Source organism: Salmo salar, chromosome ssa13 (assembly GCF_905237065.1).
Source record: "Salmo salar chromosome ssa13, Ssal_v3.1, whole genome shotgun sequence".
Classification (NCBI taxonomy): Eukaryota; Metazoa; Chordata; class Actinopteri; order Salmoniformes; family Salmonidae; genus Salmo; species Salmo salar.
This window is the reverse complement of record NC_059454.1, coordinates 58,884,627-58,901,326: the sequence shown is the minus strand read 5'-3', so window position 1 is coordinate 58,901,326 and position 16,700 is coordinate 58,884,627. Positions and strand designations below refer to the sequence as shown.

The window sequence follows — 16,700 nt, the reverse complement described above, 5'->3', positions numbered from 1 at the left end:
ATAAACCATGCCACAATGTACCTAAATAATCTTTACTGATACACCAACACTGTAATACTGAAAATACAGCTGTACATGACTGTTTTCCTAATGTTTTCTCAAACGTTTATTTATATTTCCAGTGCTGATTCAAAAATCGATGTAAAATATAAATGTATGGAGCATATTTGTGTTGGCTTGGCATACAGTTGAGCTATAGCATGCAATGTTACTGTTGAAGAGATTTTGTATATTCGCTAAGGGAACAACAATATTTGCTTTACAATCTTTTCAGAGAATCCGGGACTTGGAGGATAAGACAGACATCCAGAGGAGACAAATTAAGGATCTGGAGGAGAAGGTGAGATGGCCGGCAGAGTTATTTACCGTCATACAGGTTTTGCTCTCTCCTCTCCCCTGTCAGCTATAAACTGACTACATCCCAAATGCCATCCAGTTTCCTATCTAATGCACTACTTTTGACCAGAGCCCAATGGGCCCTGACCAGAAGTAGAGCACAATAAAGAAAATAGAGTACCATTTGGGACTCAGGCCCTGTGATGCTTCTGTGACCTGAAGGGGCCTGTTAAAAGATGTAATATAATGTGTGGTTAACTCGAAGGTTTTTCACCCTGACTGACATTCAGACTACCCTTTCCTTATAGTCACGCATCAGGCAGACCTCTCTGAGCCCCACATCACTGACTAGTTAATGGGCCAAACATAATGAGGCGTGGCCTGTAGTTCTCCTTCCCTTGTTGCACAATACAGAGGGAAATGAGGGGCTTCAGTTATGCCAGGACTTTGGTCTTTTCAGAGTTAAAGTTATATCAAATCAAAGTTTATTTGTCACGTGCGCCGAATACAACAGGTGTAGACCTTACAGTGAAATGCTTACTTACAGGCTCGAACCAAAAGTGTGTGGGGGGGGGCAAATAGTCCGGGTAGCCATTTGATTACCTGTTCAGGAGTCTTATGGCTTGGGGGTAAAAACTGTTGAGAATGAACCAAGTTGTACATGACTCAGAGACGCGGATTGTGTTTTATGCTCTAGTCTACAGACATTCTCAGGTAAACCAAGCTTTACTATAGTTCTGCTATAGCTAGGCTCTGTTATTCACCATAGAGACTAGGGCTAGCCATAATCAGGACTAGTTCCCCTTACTTAGTAGCTCAGTGTCTTTGTAACTTCCTAAAGCTTCCTTTGTTCCTGCCTGTGGCTAACACGTCTTCTGTTTTCTCGACTCACTCTCTCTCTCTCTCTCTCTCTCTTTCTCTCTCTCTGCAGTTTTTGTTTCTGTTCTTATTCTTTTCTCTTGCCTTTATCATTTGGCCTTGATGTCTTGTGACATCTCCTGCAGCAGAGGTAAGTCTGTCCCGGTCAACAAACACAGAGAATCTTCCCTTCTTCCTCTCCGCACTCTGTCTGTTTCCCCCTGTTGTTCTCCATCTCTCTAGCGACCATCAGGACCTGTGATAGTCATAGGAGTGAAAGCATCTATGTTGTGTGGTCATCATGTCTTTTTCACAGTTGTGATTCATTAGAGTTTCATTGTTTAGGGAATCAAGCGATATGTAGCTAATCCTTTTCCTAATGACATTGGAAGTCATTATTCCCTGAAGCCAACCCCATCCTTCCTTAAAAGTTATGAATAACAGCATTATTTTAGTGCTTACCTTTGTCAGACTGTGACTTTGTGTTCTTGGCATGCAAGCTTAGTTTGGTCTAGCAGCTCCTTTGGAGCTTCTTAGTTCTCCCTATGGATAATGCTACCACCATTGTTACATTGATCTCATACGATCTCTCTCTCTCTCTCTCTCTCTCTCTCTCTCTCTCTCTCTCTCTCTCTCTCTCTCTCTCTCTCTCTCTCTCTCTCTCTGTTTGCAGCCTGGAGATTGTGTTTGTGACTGCAGTGGTTTTCATTTTTTGGTGAAGCGAGTCATCTTTTTGGCTCATGTTGTAATAGTGAGTGGTAATGGACATGGCTGGGAATTCACACCTCTTTGATTTGGGACCTCACACTGGGGATACACACCATGTATGCTGCACTGCACTGTCCTGGTCCTTGGAACATGGAACTTCCCTAAACTCGGTGGGGTAACTGGAATAGAAACCTCAGTCGGAAAACACACACACATTCGCAAACACTCATATACACTGGACACGCTAACACAAACATACTGGAAACACACACACACACACACACACAAATATAACACACACACACATACACAGGCAGACAGAGACACACACACATCACACGTGCGCGCCCACACACACATACAGTACATACACACACCAAACCCACTCACAGACATCAAGGAACCCAAAGTCTGGGAGATCTTATCTCTGCCATGCAGGGGAACATTACACCACCTACCACCATCCAACTACACCAACAGCAAGACTACACCCAAACTACACCCAGACTTCAGACTGCCGACACCCAGACTACACCCACACTTCAGACTGCCTACACCCAAACTACACCCAGACAACACCCAGACTTCAGACTGCCTACACCCAGACTACGCCCCGACTATACCCAGACTTCAGACTGACTACAACCTGACTAGACCCAGACTTCACCCATACTTCAGACAAGAGAGGAAAGGAAAGGCTGCTGTAGGCTTCATCAGGAGGCCTCACCAGACCACGGAGTCCTTACTCTCTCCCTCTCCTCTCCCTCTTATAAACCCGAACGGATGCTCGTATGTGTGAGCGCACCCCTTCACAGGAGCGACGAGACCTGACTCAGGGCCTGTGAGCACGGTGACTGACTGATCTGATGGTGACTGACTGACTGTTCTCTGACCAGGAGACACGGGACATGGGACACTCAGGATAATGTGTCTCCTCTGGTCTGAAGCAGATCAGGGGATGGCAGAGCGAGAGAAGGATGGGAGAGAGAGAGGATCCACTATGTGCTCACACACTGACCGGGCTTCTGTTTTGAGACCTTCACTTTCTTTGTTTTGAACCAGCGGACATAATGGACGTCTCTGGTTCTACTACTTTTCCTTTCTGAACAAACCAACAGTCCCAGTCGATCCCCATGTACCAAGATTTCCACAGAGAAAAAAAAACCTCTCTATATACATGTGTTGATATGTACATTGTGTCTTGATGATTTCCTGTAGTTTCTTTCCTTTCTTCTGTGAATATGAACGCTGTCCCCTCTACAGTAGAGCTGCTCGGCAGTTTCTGAATACCACAACGTATGAATTGCTCTGTTTATTGTGGCGACAGCTGCAAAATGAACTCTATTTCCTCGATTGTACTGAACTTAAAATAATTGGTATAATAATATTTTCCTCCCCCCCTTTTCCCTGTCACATTCCCTCTATTTTGTACTCTTTCAAGATAATCAACTGTAGCCTACCAGCAGGAGTTTCATGGTTTATACTGAATGAAGTTTAACACTCCCTTTAAAAGAACAGGACTATCTACAGCAAGCTGTAAATACTACATCCTGTTTACCTACCTACATCCTAAACAGCTTTGTCTGATTATGGTCATCGTCATCTCAGCAAAGTGACCATGAACACTGTACAGTACCTCTTGCAGCAATGACATGTCGTTTGCTTTACTCTATTTCACTAACACCTCTTTCAGCACCATGGACACCACAGGGGTTGGTTCTAACCTTCCTACTACCCCCCCACCCCCTTCTCCAAACTGAAATAGGAGAAAGTTGATGCAATGTATACCTGCCTGGTTCTGCTTCTCTCCTTTCACCCTGACTATGTCCTGGTCCTGCAATATTAACTACCTTCCCCGTTCAACCCCCTCACCCACATCCACCCGAGCTAGCGTCCCCTCCCGACCCTATTCAGAGGCCTAGGAACCCAAGGCATCCCATTACATGCCTGTACATACATGAACGTGGCCCACTTCTGTTACGTTACAATGTAGGGGAATGTTTGACACTATTTTGGAGCAAACTCCGCTAACTAGCGATTGCCTTAAATGCGCTATCCCCATCAATTTGTACTTTCTTTTTAACGATTATGTTTTTTGGTCCGTTAATATGATTATGTAACGTTGTACATTTCTGTTCACCGAGGACATTGTTTTGTAAATCTTTACCCTCCTGTTTTCCAATGAGAATTTAACCCCCTCCTCTTCTTTCAAGTATATATAAAAAAAAAAAGGGATAATGATGAAAATAAAAGCGAATGGACTTCAGTTTTAAGTGTCTGTGTTTTGGTGACATCTTGTTTCCAAATTTCATTTGTGGTGGCGATTGATTTTCAGTGACCTGTTTTTACAGTGTGTTTCAGTTGCTCCAGTTCAACTAATGGGACTAATGGAATCCTATGGCACTGACTGAGGTGGGGAAGGAAAATAGGGTCTGTTTGTTAAGGCATATTACTGTGTGTGATGTGCTCTGCATATGTTACACTTGGCCATCAATTGGCAACGGTATCCAAAACATTTCCCTCATAGGGACACAATTGTTTCTTTTTTTATTTGCTGCGCATTATCAACCTCAAATACTGTACATGTTTTGTTTGAATTATGTTCTTTGTGTATTTTGACCCTTTTGCTTTTTGAATAGGTAAACGATTGACATCTGTTTGTGTTATGAAACCCAGTTGACTTGGTTACTGAGGACTTAACGTTATGGGAATAACAAGTGCTTTTTGGTATTTCACTCAAGCCGAGGTAAAGGTCCCTGTTCTCCCACTAATAGAAAAAGGAGATGTTTCAGCTCCTTGGCACTGAGTTTATACCTTGGCCATCTCAACACAGAACAAAGTCGATCCAGGCTAAGAGTCAGTCTTTTCACTTATCCACTCTGTCCCAAGCTCTGCCAGAATAGAATGGAACCATTGAGAGCTCTGGACTACACCTCTGCCAGAGGCTATCTGCCATGAGTAGACTTTCATCTCTCGCTCTCCATCTACCTTTCAGCATGTACTCTCAATAAAAGAAAGGTCATCCACAGAGACAGAGCTGGTATAGTTAAACACATTTTTTTCCAAAAACAATATTTCCGTTCACAAATATACTGTATCTTCCTGGGACAATATTAGTGACAGAAGGGGGGAAAAAATAGCATGGCTTAATTCCGCAGAGCTGTTATCAACTCGAAACGAAATCCCAGGTAACGTATTGCTGTGTGTAAACAGACATATATTTGTATTTGTCAGCTACACCTCATGCTGGGAATGAACAAGGATGTGCTTTATAGAAAGGTCATCTCCAGACCAAACTGAACTCCTGGTTTGCTACCAGAACAGTGTCTGGGAGTCTCTTATGTCATTACCATTATTCTAACTCGATTTCTGTCCCGGCAGTTCTGTAGGCTCTGCCATTACAAACAGATGCAGCTGGCCTCATCTCTCTGCGGCATCACTGTGAATGAATGGCCTCAGTATTTATTGTTCTCCGCCCAGGCTATGATGGTGTGTCAGCACATCCATCAGTCATCCCTACCCCAGCCAATCCTTCAGGTGAGGGAGGAGCTGAGAGTCAAATAGGACGGGAGAAATGGATGAATATGCACTTTGATGCACTCCTGTATGCACTTTGATGCACTTTGATGCGCTCCAAATAGGACGGGAGAAACGGATGAATATGCACTTTGATGCACTCCTTTACACTCCTGTAAAGGGTGTGTCCTATTTGAATGATTTCTTGGACAAAACTAATCAAACACCCATTTTATCTTGCAGTGGGTTATTCCATAATTTGGTGACTTTTGAGATGTGCAGCTTGGTTAAAAAACATTCTGTCATGGAGAGCGTTATGTTCCACTTCATAAAAAAAGTTTTCCCATCTCAAGAGGTTAAATTACAAAAATGACTGTGATAAGTGCATATTAAGTGCCAAATAATCTAACAGGTTTGACCATAACAGAGTTGACGATTTCATCTTCAGTCCCCTTGTGACAGGAGAAATGGAAAAACATTGTTAAAGGACATGCAGCAGTTTTTATCTCAATATCAAATAATTTCTGTGTAACAATTAAGTGCCTTACTGTGACAAAAATACACTACATGACCAGGAGTATGTGGATACCTGATTGTCGAATATCTCATTCCAAAATCATGGCCATTAATATGGAGTTGGTCCCCCCTTTGCTGCTATAACAGCCTCCACTCTTCTGGGAAGGCTTTCCACTAGATGTTGGAACATTGCTGCGGAGACTTGCTTCCATTCAGTCACAACAGCAGTAGTAAGGTCGGGCATGGATGTTGGGCGATTATGCTTGGCTTGCAATCAGTGTTCCAATTCATCCCAAAGGTGTTCGATGGGGTTAATGTCAGGGCTCTGCAGGCCATTCTTCCACACCGCTCTTGAAAAAAAAATTTGTATGTACCTCACTTTGTGCACTGGGGGCATTGTCATGCTGAAACAAACAGTCGCCACAAAGTTGGAAGCACAGAATCGTCTAGAATGTCTTGAACTAAGGGGCCTAGTCCAAACCATGAAAAACAGCCCCAGACCATTATTCCTCCTCCACCAAACTTTACAGTTGGCACTATGCATTGGGTAGGTAGCATTCTCCTGGCACCCGCCGAACCCAGATTTGTCCATTAGACTGCCAGTTGGTGAATCATGATTCATCACTCCATCACACCAGGCAGGCCAAAACTCAACCCCACCAAAACAGGCTGTAATTTTATTTTCAAACAGCTCTTACACTTATAGGGCATGTTCACAACTTCACAGTATTATTCTCATTAACCTCATAGTGTAGAAATATACACTGAGTGTACTAAACATTAGGAACACTTTCCTAATATTGAGTTGCATCCCCTTTTGCCCTCAGAACAGGCTCAATTCGTCGGGGAATGGACTCTACATGGTGTCGAAAGTGTTCCACAGGGATGCTGGCCCATGTTGACTCCAATGCTTCCCACAGTTGTGTAAAGTCGGCTGGATGTCCTTTGGTTGCTGGAACCATTATTGATACACACGGGAAACTGTTGAGCATGAAAAACCCAGCAGCGTTGCAGTTCTTTACTCAAACCGGTGCGCCTGGCAGCTACTACCATGCCCCGTTGAAAGGCACTTAAATCTTTTGTCTTGCCCATTCTCCCTCTGAATGGCACACATACACAATCCATGTCTCAATTGTCTCAAGGCTTAAAAATCCTTCTTTAACCTGTCTCCCCTTTTATCTACATTGATTGAAGTGGATTTAACAAGTGACATCAATAAGGGATCATAGCTTTAACTTGGATTCACCTGGTCAGTCTGTCATGGAAACATTAGGTGTTCGTAATGTTTTGTACACTCAGTGTTATATAAAGCACAGGAAAATCAAGTTTTTGACTGCACTGGGCCTGTCTAGCCTGTCGATCTAAGGGTAACAGGTTTGACGTGTTATGCTTGACCACAAAACACCAGAAAATAACACAAAAAGAGTAGAACCAGCTCATCTGCTTTTACACTATGATTTGACTATTAGATGTTCAATGTTTCTTTTGAAAAAAAATATAAAAATAAAAGTTTCACCATATTAAAACGAGGGTTCAGTTCACATAACAGGGTTGACCTTAAAATGAGGGAAAGGTTGTTGTTTTTTACCTTAAAATGAATCACTAATCACATGAAATAAAGAATAATTTTCAGAAATGACTTTGTCAAAGCAACAAAATAACTAGGGCTTTACAATGATGGTGAAAACTTGGAGAAATGTTGGGGATAAGGGGTTTAAAATTTTCCTGTAAGTCACAGACGGTGTATGGAGGGACACTTTATTCATAGAATAAAATGGATTTATTGAATTCTCCATGTGTTCTATGTTAAAGGGCACTTCATTGAATATAACAGGCTACATTTCAATAGTGGTACTCAATTTCTACTTAAAATATTACAGGCATGCAAAAGGCACTCATTTTGTGGAGCGACCCCAGTAATGACTATTTGTTACTTGTTTGTTTTCTAAGTGTAGAGGTTTCTCCATAAGAGCTATTCACCCAATTATGCTTTAGTACCTTGAGGCCTTATGTGATTTGTGTCTGCACCACAAAATCTCCCTACTGGTGTCTCCAAAGGCTCAGTTCTAGGCCCTCTCCTTTTTTCTCTCTACACTAAGTCACTCAGCTCTGTCATAGTTTAAACTAGACATGGTCTAAACTATCATTTCTCTGCGGATGACACTCATTCTCCCCTTGTGACACCGTTGTGGTGAAAATTCATCTCTGCATGCCTGGCAGGCATCTCAGCTTGGATGCACACCACCTCAAGCTCAACCTTGACAAGATAGAGCTGCTCTTCGTCCCAGGGAAGGCCTGCCCGCTCCAAGACCTCTTCATCATGGTGGACAACTGCGCGGTGTCCCCCTCCCAGAGTGCAAAGAAAATTGGCGTGACCTTGGACAACACTCTGTCGTTCTCTGCAAACATCAAAGCAGTGACTCTCTCCTGCAGGTAAATGCTCTACAACATCCGTAGAGTATGACCTTTCCTTACACAGGAAGCGGTGCAGGTCTTAATCCAGGCACTTGTCATCTCCTGTCTGGACTACAGCCACTCTCTGTTGGCTGAGCTCCCGCTTGTACCATCGAACCCCAGCAACTTATGCAGAACGCCGCAGCCCGCCTGGTGTTCAACCGTCCCATGTTCTCCCATGTCACCCCGCTGTCGATACAGCTCTGCTTCTAGCTCCTAAGCATCTTAGCAGTATTTTGTTTTTTTCTGTGTTATTTCTTACATTATTAGCCCAGAAAGTTTTTCGTGTTATTACATACAGAGCGGCAGTAACTCACCAGGAATACGACTTTCCCAAATTGGATCCTTTGTTCGTACCCCCTAGGGCAATTGAACTTATCCCAGAGGCTGCTCCAAGAGGACCAACTCTAGTCCGACTCAGGAGGCATGCACACCATCCAGTATATTACTCGCTAATCTTCAGTCTCTGGACAATAAAGTAGACGATCTCAGGGCGAGGATCTCCTTCCAGAGAGACATCAGGGACTGTAACATACTCTGTTTCACGGAATCATGGCACTCTCCGGATATACTGTCCCCGTCCATACAGCAAGCTGGTTTCTCAGTACATATCGCAGACAGGAATAAAGAACTCTAAAAAAAAGAAAGGCAGGGATGTATGTTTCATGATTAACTACTCAAGGTGTGATTGTGATAATGTACAGAAACTCAAGTCCTTTTGTTCACCCGACCGAGAATGCCTCACAATCAAATGCCGATCGTATTACCTCCGCAAGAGAATTATCTTCGGTTATAGTCACAGCCGTGAATATTCCCCCTCAAGCCCATACCACGACGGCCCGACACTGGACTTTGTGCAAACTGGAAACCACATATCCCGAATTTATTGTAGCTGGGGATTTTAACAAATCAAATTTGAAGAAAACGCTACCCGAAGTTCTATCAACACATTGACTGTAGTACTCGCGCTTTTAAAATACTCAACCACTGCTACCCCCGCCCTCCCTTCGGCAAATCAGATCATGACTCCATTTTGCTCATCCCTTCCTATAGGCAGAAACTCAAACAGGAAGTACCTGTGCTAAGGTCTATTCAACGCTGGTCTGACCAATTGGAATCCATGCTTCAAGATTGTTTTGATCATGCGGACTGGGACATGTTCTGCATAGCCTTTGTGAATAACATCAACATATACACTGACACGGTGACTGAGTTCATCAGGAAGTATATAGCGGATATTGTTCCTACTGTGTCAATTAAAATCTACCCAAATCAGAAACCGTTGATAGATGGCAGCATTCGCAAAAAACTGACAGCGTGAACCACTGCATTTAACCATGGCAAGGTGACTGGGAATATGGTTGAAGACAACGAGTGTAGTTATTCCCTCCGTAAGGAAATCAAACAGGCAAAATGTCAGTACAGAGGCAAAGTGGAGTCGCAATTCAACGGCTCAGACACGTAACGTATGTGGCAGAGTCTACAGACAATCACAGATTACAAAGGGAGAACCAGCCACATCGCGGACACGTCTTGCTCCCGGACAAGCTAAACACCTTCTTTGCCGGCTTTGAGGATAACACAGTGCCACCAACGCGGCCCGCTCCCAAGGACTGTGGGCTCTCATTCTCGGTGGCTGACATGAGTAAGACATTTAAACTTGTCAACCCTCGCATGGCTGCTGGCCCAGACGGCATCCCTAGCCGCATCCTAAGAGCATGCACAGACCAGCTGGCTGGAGTGTTTACGGACGATCTGGAATGGTCCACCCACACACACAGTGTGGTGAAGAAAGCGCAACAGCGTCTCTTCAACCTCAGGAGGCTGAAGAAATTTGGTTTTGCCCCTAAGACCCTGACAAACTTTTACAGATGCACAATTGAGAGCATCCTGTCGGGCTGTATCACCGCCTGGTACGACAACTGCACTCCCCGCAACCGCAGGACTCTCCAGAGGGTGGTGTGGTCTGCCTAACACATCATCGGGGGCACACTGCCTGCCCTCTAGGACACCTACAGTACCCGATGTCACAGGAAGGCCAAAAATATCATCAAGGACATCAACCACCCAAGCCACGGCCTGTTCACCCCGTTACCATCCAGAAGGCAAGGTCAGTACAGGTGCGTCAAAGCTGGGACCGAGAGACTGAAAAACAGCTTCTATCACAAGGCCATCAGACTGTTAAAAAGCCATTACTAGCCAGCTACCACCCGGTTAGTCAACCCTGTACCTTAGAGGATGCTGTCCTAGTCACTTTATACAATGCACTCTAAATAATGCCACTTTAATAATGTTTACATATCTTACATTACTCATATCACATGTGTATATACTGTATTTTATACCATCTATTGCACCTATGCCGCTCGGCCATCGCTCATCCGTATATGTACATATTCTCATTCACCCCTTTAGATTTGAGTGTATTAGGTAGTTGTTGGAGAATTGTTAGATTGTTTGTTAGATATTACTGCACTGTCGGAACTAGAAGCACAAGCATTTTGCTACACTCGCATTAACATCTGCTAACCATGTGTATGTGACAAATAAAATTTGATTTGATTAGAGTAGATTTTTATACATAGACATGGAATCACTGGTCACTTTAATAATTGGACACTAGTCACATTGAATATTGTTAACATACTGCTTTACTCATTTCATATGTACAGTATATACTGTATTCAATTCTACTATATTTTTGTCAATGCCACTCCAACATTGCTCATCCTAATATTTATATTTCTTAACTCCATTCTTTTACTTTATATTTGTGTGTATTGTTAGATATTACTGCACTGTTAGCGCTAGGAACACAAACATTTCGCTACACCCGCAATAACATCTGCTAAATATGTGTATGTGACCAATATAATTTGATTGGATTTGATTTTTCCTCCGCAAACTCCATTGGCTTCCAGTCGAAGCTCGCATCCACTACAAGACCATGGTGACTGCCTACGGAGCAGCAAGGGGATCTGCCCCTCCCTACCTTCAGGCTATGCTCAAACCCTACATCCTAACCTGAGCACTCTGTTCTGCCACCTCTGGTCTCTTGGACGTCCCACCCCTACGGGAGGGCAGCTCCCACTCAACCCAGTCAAAGCTCTTCTGTCCTGGCACCCCAATGGTGGAACCAGCTTCCCCCTGAAGATATGAAAGCAGAGTCCCAGCCCATCTTCCCGAAAACGTCAGAAACTCTACCTCTTCAAAAAGCATATTTTGTTTTTAAATGGCACTTGTCTTTTACTACTAGCATTAACTTTGCTGATAACTTCTTTCTTGAGGAAAAGTGTACTGTGATATGTGGTTGTCTCACCTAGACATCTTAAGATGAACACACCTACTGTAAGTCACTCCGGAAAATAGCATCTGCTGAATGACATATGTAAATGTAGGTGCCAAGAGGCATGAAGAGGATTGACTGTGCATTGTGTCTAAGCATTATCAGGGATCGATGTACCATGCCTAACTGAATATGCACTTAGGGCCCTGGAGACATGGGACCTGTTATCTTTTTAGGGGCATTCATTTCAAAGCCCCTCATCCATTTTAAATAGTATGATGGCTGATTACATTTACATTTTAGACATTTAGCAGACTCTCTTATCCAGAGCGACTTACAGTAGTGAATACATACATTTCATTTCATGCATTTATTTATTTAAAAAAAAAAATGTACTTTGTACCATATGCTCCAATGTGGGCACGTGTTCATGCTTAAAAGCCTCACTAAGTATACAATAGCATCTTGTAGCCATCGCTGTGTCCTTGAATATGTGCCAAATGGAATTCTGCATGTTGCAGGGCTGTGTTGGCTTAAAGGTATGACGTTCAAATACTTAATCCATAGATCTTCTCTACTAGAAGTCCAAATGACAAAAAGTGATCTCATGATTCATGTGGAAAAGTCTGATAAATCATCTGAATAAATCATCAGACGGGAATATTTATTATTAGACTTACACATTGTAATGGGACTTCAGCAACCTACTGTATATGCTTCAGGGCTATGTGTACTCCACATAATCACTACGGAACCATTCTTGTCATTCATTCTGACGTGCCCGTAATATCCAGCACCATTTATTTATATCTGTTAGCTCTGCAGCCATGACATCACACCAACTATACGATAACTCCCAGAAACAGAATGACATAATACTAAGTGAGAGAGGAAACTGTTAGCGGTCAGAACAGGAGGATATGTTTATTTAAAAAAATAAAAAGTGTTTTATTTTTTAATTTTTCTAGAAGCTTCATTCCTTAATCACATGCATATGACAGAAAAACACTGTTACTCGTACATCTCCGTGTGCTAAATGTAATCTTTTAGCTAGACTTACTGGTACAAGGGATAATTGTATTTTTAAGAATGTTTGACAATAGACTGCCAAGAATTGTGGGCAAATTTGCAACTGAGCCGAGGAACACTGTGGTGCATTTAGAAGTTGAATAAGAAAAAACACATCGGATTGAGTTTAAAGGGTGGAAATTATCTAAGGCTTTGAAGCATCTCATCTCTGTTGTCATGTGCTCCCTGTTCAGCATTCTCATGTCATGAGATTGGTGACTGTACACAGTATGTCTAAGCAACACAAAATGGCACCATATTTCCTATATAGTGCCCCATAGGGCTCTGGTCAAAAGTAGTGCACTATATAGGGAATAGGGTGCCATTTCACAGCTTGTTTGATCTCACTGTGCTAGGACCAGGGTGACCCTGAGTTGTCTCTCCACTCACACATCCTTGTTTTGGCACTGTGATGTGACTCCCTCCGCACAGCCACATGTGTCATTTCTAATGGGACTGAGAAAAACCTCTACTGACTATTACATTTAGGTACCGTATCATGTGCATTGAGTTGTAACTAAACCAAAGTTAATCAACTATACCCTATAGGTGGTTGCCAAGTGTAGGTTTAGCAACACTCTGATGTACAGTACCTTCAGAAAGTATTCAGATCCCTTGACTTTTTCCACATTTTGTTGTGTTGCAGCCTTATTCTAAAATGGATTAAATAAATAAAAATCCTCAGCAATTTACACAGAATAACCGATAATGACAAAGTGAAAGCAGGTTATTAAGAAATGTTTGCAAATGAATACCTTACATGAATACCTTATTTACATACAGTACCAGTCAAAAGTTTGGACAAACCTACTCATTCAAGGCTTTTTCTTTATTTTTACTATTTTCTACATTGTAGAATAATAGTGAAGACAGCAAAACTATGAAAAACACATATGGAATCATTACCAAAAAGTGTTAAACAAATCAAAATAGATTTTAGATTCTTCAAAGTAGCCACTTTGCCTTGACAGCTTTGCACACTCTTCTCTCAACCAGCTTCACCTGGAATGCTTTTCCAACAGTGTTGAAGGAGTTCCCACATATGCTGAGCACTTATTGGCTGCTTTTTCTTCCCTCTGCAGTCCAACTCATCCAAAACCATCTCAATTGGGTTGAGGTCGGATGATTGTGGAGGCCAGGTCATCTGATGCAGCACTCCATCACTCCCCTTCTTGGTCAAATAACCTTTACACAGCCTCAAGGTGTGTTTTGGGTCATTGTCCTGTTGAAAAACAAATGATAGTCCCACTAAGTGCAAACCAGATGGGATGGTGTATTGCTGCAGAATGCTGTGGTAGCCATGCTGGTTAAGTGTGCCTTGAATTCTAAATAAATCACGTACAGTGTCACCAGCAAAGCAGCCCCACACATCACACTTCCTCCTCCATGCTTCACTGTGGGAACCACATATGGGGAGATCATCCGTTCACCTACTCTGCGTCTCACAAAGACACGGCGGTTGTCTTTGTTACCTTTGCAGCAGAGGTAACTCTGGGTCTTCTTTTCCTGTGGCAGTCCTCATGAGAGCCAGTTTCATCATAGTGCTTGATGGTTTTTGCAACTGCACTTGAAGAAACTTTCAAAGTTCTTGAAATTTTCCGAATTGACTGACCTTCATGTCTTAAAATAATGATGGACTGTTGTTTCTCTTTACTTATTTGAATTGTTCTTGCCATAAGACTTGGTATTTTACCAACTAGGGCTATCTTCTCTATATCACCCCTACCTTGTCACAACACAACTGATTGGCTCAAACGCATTAAGAAGGAAAGAAATTCCACAAATTAACTTTTAACAAGGCACACCTGTTAATTGAAATGCATTCCAGATGGCTACCTCATGAAACTGGTTGAGAGAATGTCAAGAGTGTGCAAAGCTGTCATCAAGGCAAAGAGTGGCTACTTTGAAGAATCTCAAGTATAAAATATATTTTGATTTGTTTAACACTTTTTTGGTTACTACATTTATTTAATCCTTATTTTACCAGGTACGTTGACTGAGAACACATTCTCATTTACAGCAACGACCTGGGGGAATAGTCATAGGGGAGAGGAGATGAATGAGCCAATTGTAATCTGGGGATGATTAGGTGGCCATGATGGTATGAAGGCCAGATTGGGAATTTAGCCAGGACACCAGGGTTAACACCCTTAATCTTACGATAAGTGCCATGTGATCTTTAGTGACCACAGAGAGTCAGGACACCTGTTTAACATCCCATCCGAAAGACGGCACCCTACAGCACATCGGACAATGTCCCCAATCACTGTCCTGGGGCATTGGGATATTTTAGACCAAAAAAAAGGGTGTCTCTTACTAGCACTCCAACACCACTTCCAATAGAATCTGGTCTCCCATCCAGGGACTGACCAGGACCAATCCTGCTTAGCTTCAGTAGCAAGCCAGCAGTGGGATGCAGGGTGGTATGCTGCTGACTACGTGAGTCCATGTATGTTATTTCATGGTTTGGATGGTAGGTGAGTCCAAACTTTCGACTGGTACTGTAGGTTTTCAGACCCTTTGCTATGAGACTGGAAATTGCGCTTAGGTGCATCCTGTTTCCATTGATCATCCTTGAGATGTTTCTACAACTTGACTGGAGTCCACCTGGGGTAAATTCAATTGTTTGGACATGATTTGGAAAGGCACATACCTGTCTACAGTTAGGGTGGCAGGTAGCCTATTGTTTAAGAGTGTTGGGCCAGTAACTTAAAGGTTGCTTGTTGAAATCCCTCAACACACTCGGTGAAAAATCTGTCTGAGCAACGCATTAATCCTAATTCCTCCTGTAAATCGATCTGGATAAGAGTATCTGCTAAATGACTAAAATGTTAGCTAGAATTTGTACAAATTCTGAACATATTGTACGTTTTGCAAAATCGTAACACATACACGTAATATAGATTGTAATTCATAACATATCGTACGAAATGGTTGATGGACTTCCACAAATGAATACATAACATACTGAACGTAACATATGTAGTGCCTTCGATTTACATACATAATAACTGACCAGGTTGCACTTGAGGATGCAGCTATACAGCTAGGCATGGCATCACTGTATCCAGCAGAAAGTATTTTTGTTGTTGGCTCAGTAAATGTATTTCTAAGTAGGTCAAATCCAATTGAAAGCACCCAAACAGACCTTGTGAGAAACTGCCGTGTGGCTCCTGGCTGGGGAGAGTGTCAGGGAATATTACCAACGGTTGTGTGTTTCTACTTAGCCAGTTGAATGAGGTTGGAAGCTGATCCTTCAGTTGTTGCCTGCGCTTGTCTCAGCACTTTGTCACTTTGAGACGTGCTAGAATCTGTCTTCCTGCAGGCCCCTGTCTGTCTCATTTCTGCAAAGTAATCAGGCCAGTGTCTGAGAACAGTGACGCTGTCATCTGCAGGCTCAGGAGAAGCTTAAAGATATAGTGCCTTTCTTCTGGGTGATGGAGGTAAATTGTGTGTTTGAAGGTTGAACCGCCATGTCATGGCCTGGTTGCATGCATGGTGCTGAAAGGACAGCGCCAAAGATGGGTGCGGCTGAAACACGTGAATATTAGAAACAACCCCGGCCTGAATAAGTGTCCCTGAATAAATTGCTAATCTTAGGCTACTCCCTTACAAAATAATGCCCAGTAATCGGTTACTGTTTTTATATAACAAGTAAGATATTTTGTCTTAAGATATTCAATATAGGCCTATTTAGTTGTATAGTTCAATATAGTTGCCTAGACTATAACCATATCAGGTGCAGTTATTTTACTCGATGATGCATTGAAGATGTTTGGTGCATCTGTGGTAAACTAACATCTAAAATGTGTGACTGAACAGCACGAGGGGGTAAAAAAAAAGCTCCTGCTGCAGGTATCACTTTGTTTTCATGAGACACAGGGCAGCACTGCCACCTCTGGTTTGGAGACTCGAGCCTACTCCCCCTGCCTCCTCCTGCCCTGTGCAGCAACACACC

At 42.7% G+C, this 16,700-nt stretch overlaps 1 protein-coding gene across 4 annotated transcripts in view; it reads left to right on the top strand.

The window, feature by feature from the left end:
* Positions 1 to 4,168, top strand: part of LOC106567514 (janus kinase and microtubule-interacting protein 2) — a 49,201-nt gene extending 45,033 nt beyond the window's left edge. For 2 of the 4 annotated variants that reach the window (XM_014136836.2, XM_014136835.2), the window contains exons 20-22: positions 275 to 340; positions 1,268 to 1,345; positions 1,868 to 4,168. In XM_014136836.2, coding sequence (XP_013992311.1) covers positions 275 to 340; positions 1,268 to 1,318 — 117 coding nt within the window. In that variant the 3' untranslated portion in view covers positions 1,319 to 1,345; positions 1,868 to 4,168. The remainder of the gene's footprint in view (positions 1 to 274; positions 341 to 1,267; positions 1,346 to 1,867) is intronic. The other 2 variants (XM_014136834.2, XM_014136833.2) reach the window with 1 other exon arrangement.
* Positions 4,169 to 16,700: the final 12,532 nt, after the last annotated feature.